We start from the raw sequence: 2,829 nt of genomic DNA, 5'->3' as shown, positions 1-2,829 counted from the left end.
AAAGTCACACCTATAGGATACGTTCGAGAGATGTGACGGTATGAAAATACTGTCATGTAGATGCCAAAATTGACTAACCAGTTAGTCCGAGTTATTTGACTAGTAATTAGTCAAATATGTGATGTTGAGATATTATATTTAATACGGATTAAATATCATGGGCTAAGGCGAATTAACTGATTAATTCGTAAAATTAAATATACGTGATTTATATTTAATTAAATGTATATTGAATATAATTATACAATACTGTTTTGTCGGACACGTATTAATAATTCAGCTAACCCGTATTATTAGCTGATGCCTTAATTTCCGATAACCGATAACAGTTTATAATACAAACCCGTCATATACATTTTAGTATTTAACGAACCGGACCTCGAGTTAAAACCAAGAGGAAGTGGAAGCCCACTTCCCCTTGTGGGTCACGGTTCTCGGCCGAAATAGGAGAACAAAAGGAGACCTCCTCCTTCTGTTAAACCTAATCATCATTTGAAACAATAATTAGGGTTTTGAAGAGTATTCTCCTCTGAAAAACCTGAGATCTCTCATCTCGAAAAAACTCACATCAGTTCTCCCTATATTGCAAGGCAATCGGAGAACACTGTTCTAGCACAAGGGCATATCTCGGACAAAGTCTTGGGTGTAACGATTAGGAGGAAATCTGCTTTGATTTCTGTTCTTTACGCCGCAATTTAAAGGACCCGAGGTTATTTCTTGTTCCTTATCGTTTCTATTGTTTTTATGTTTTATGACAATATTCGCATGTTTAAATTTACGTTATAGTCCTGCAATTAAAGGGGTAGTATACGGATATTCACCCACACCCCGTGATATACGGCGCACCCAAAATCTGTAAAAACCGCCATAAAAAGGTCATTTACAACCGCCACTATAGGGGTTTTTTCTACTAGTGCGTCTTAGTTTTGAGAAAGCTGACCAAATTGGGCCTGACTAAGTCAGGTGCATTGGATCCCACGAGTACCTTCCTGTCAGGGTATTCTTGTTCTAGATTGACCTCTCCTGTTTCCATCTGTGATTGGGCTATATATTCATTCCTGATAGGGGACTATAGTTGCTATGCAAGGGACTTACCTGACTTTGAAGGTTTCAAAGCCTGAGTGTAACATTCCTGAGCTGCTTTCTGTTCTCCCCTGATGGTGGTTATCCCTCATTCAGTCGGTATCTTTACGCATTGGTGATATGTCGATGGGATGGCTTTGACGTTGTGGATCCATGGTCTGCCTAGGATTACGTTGTATGAGGATAGACAATCCATTACCCCGAATCTTTCATAGGAAGCTACACCTTCTACGTAGGTTGGCAAGTTAATTTCTCCTAGGGTGTTCCTTGTTTCTCCGCTGAACCCAACCAGGACACTGGACTTCTTGATGATTTTTTCTTCATCTATTTTCATGGCTTTAAGGACGTCCAGCATCACTAAGTTGATTGAGCTGCCTCCGTCTATCAGGATTCTTGACACCTTAGTTGTACCAATTTGCATGGTAATCACCAGGCTATCATGGTGCAGGTCTGGTACTCCCTGCAATTCTGAGTCATCAAAGGTAACAACGGGTAATAATTTATATCTAGAAGGGGGTTGAAGTTTAGACTCCCTGGCAATTCTCTTAGCGGCTGAACTGGTCAAGCCACAGATTTCTGAGCCTCCGTCTATGAATTTGACTTCGTAGATGGGGGGAGGAGGAGGAGGATCCCTGCTGTTTCCCGGATCTCTTTTGCATGTTCCTTCATCTTTGCCTCTAGGCTGTTGGATTAGATATTTCAGATAGCCTTTCTTTAGGAGGTAAGCCACCTGTTTCTTGAGCTGAATGCACTCTTCTGTGGTATGTCCAATGTCCTGGTGAAAGTCACACCATCTTGAAGGATCTTTCCTGGGGTTGTCCGATTTCTTGGGCCATCTAACTTTGTCTCCCAGGTTTTCCATGCGTTTGATTAACCCTGCAGTATTTATAGAGAAGTTATATTCAGGAATAGTTGGTAGGTTAGAACGGTTACCTTTGAATTCCTGTGCCACGTTGACTTCAGACCGTTCAGGTCTAGAATAAGGTGCTGATCTGGAGTTGTTTCCTTTTTTGTAGGAGCTTTTCCTATTAGTGTGGCCATAACTTTGCTTTCCTCCGGACGAGTTTGTTCTGAAATTGAGGTCTTCTTCCAATCTGACATGCTCTAGGGCAATAGACTGAACGGTGGAAAAGGTTGGGCAGGCGTTCTTGGTTAGATCTGCGTAGATGTCACTGTCAAGCAGAACTCTTTGCCTGAAAGCTTCTAATGCTGTTTCCTCGTCGCATCTGGGGATGGCCACCTTCTCTTTGACAAATCTGGCCAGGAATTATTTAAGGGGCTCGTCTGGATGCTGCTTTACTTTGAACAGGTTGCTGGGTCTCTTAGCCATGTCTCTGCTGCTTGTGAACTGCTGATTAAAGGCATTGACCAAGTCTGCGAAGTTCTTGATACTACCATTTGGGAGGTTGATGAACCACTGCAATGTTGCTCCAGTCAAGGTAGTGCCAAAGCCTTTACACATGCAAACCTGCCTGAGTTCACTGGGTATTGAGGTTGCTAACATTTTCTGTTTGAATATAGCAACGTGGTTTTGTGAATCAGAGGTCCCATCATAAGTTCTCATAGGTGGAACGGTGAATTTCTTGGGGAGGTCAGTCTTTGCAATTTCATTCGCAAAGGGTGAGTCGGCAAAGCTATCAATTTCCACTTCAGCTACAGGATCCGGCACTCCGTTATCTTGCTGTGGAGTTTCTGGATTTCCTGGAGCATGGCCATCATTATTGCTGTCTCAGTCTTGTTTGATTC

General features: G+C 42.3%; 1 protein-coding gene across 1 annotated transcript; it reads right to left on the bottom strand.

The window, feature by feature from the left end:
* Positions 1-1,171: 1,171 nt before the first annotated feature.
* Positions 1,172-2,124, bottom strand: LOC141641169 (uncharacterized). The gene is made up of 2 exons (XM_074449841.1): positions 2,017-2,124; positions 1,172-1,858 (listed from the first exon to the last, which is right to left on the bottom strand). Exons 1-2 carry the CDS (start codon positions 2,122-2,124, stop codon positions 1,172-1,174), a joined length of 795 nt encoding a protein of 264 aa, XP_074305942.1.
* Positions 2,125-2,829: the final 705 nt, after the last annotated feature.

This window comes from Silene latifolia, chromosome 2 (assembly GCF_048544455.1).
Source record: "Silene latifolia isolate original U9 population chromosome 2, ASM4854445v1, whole genome shotgun sequence".
Lineage (NCBI taxonomy): Eukaryota > Viridiplantae > Streptophyta > Magnoliopsida > Caryophyllales > Caryophyllaceae > Silene > Silene latifolia.
Note: the sequence above shows the minus strand (reverse complement) of the source record. Positions and strands in the feature narration are given on the sequence as shown.

Coding starts and splice junctions, on each gene's coding strand:
- LOC141641169 (XM_074449841.1), bottom strand. CDS start 2,124: ATGGCCACACTAATAGGAAAAGCTCCTACAAAAAAGGAAACAACTCCA. Junction 1,859..2,016: donor CGTGGCACAGGAATTCAAAG/GTAACCGTTCTA, acceptor GACTTTCACCAG/GACATTGGACATACCACAGA.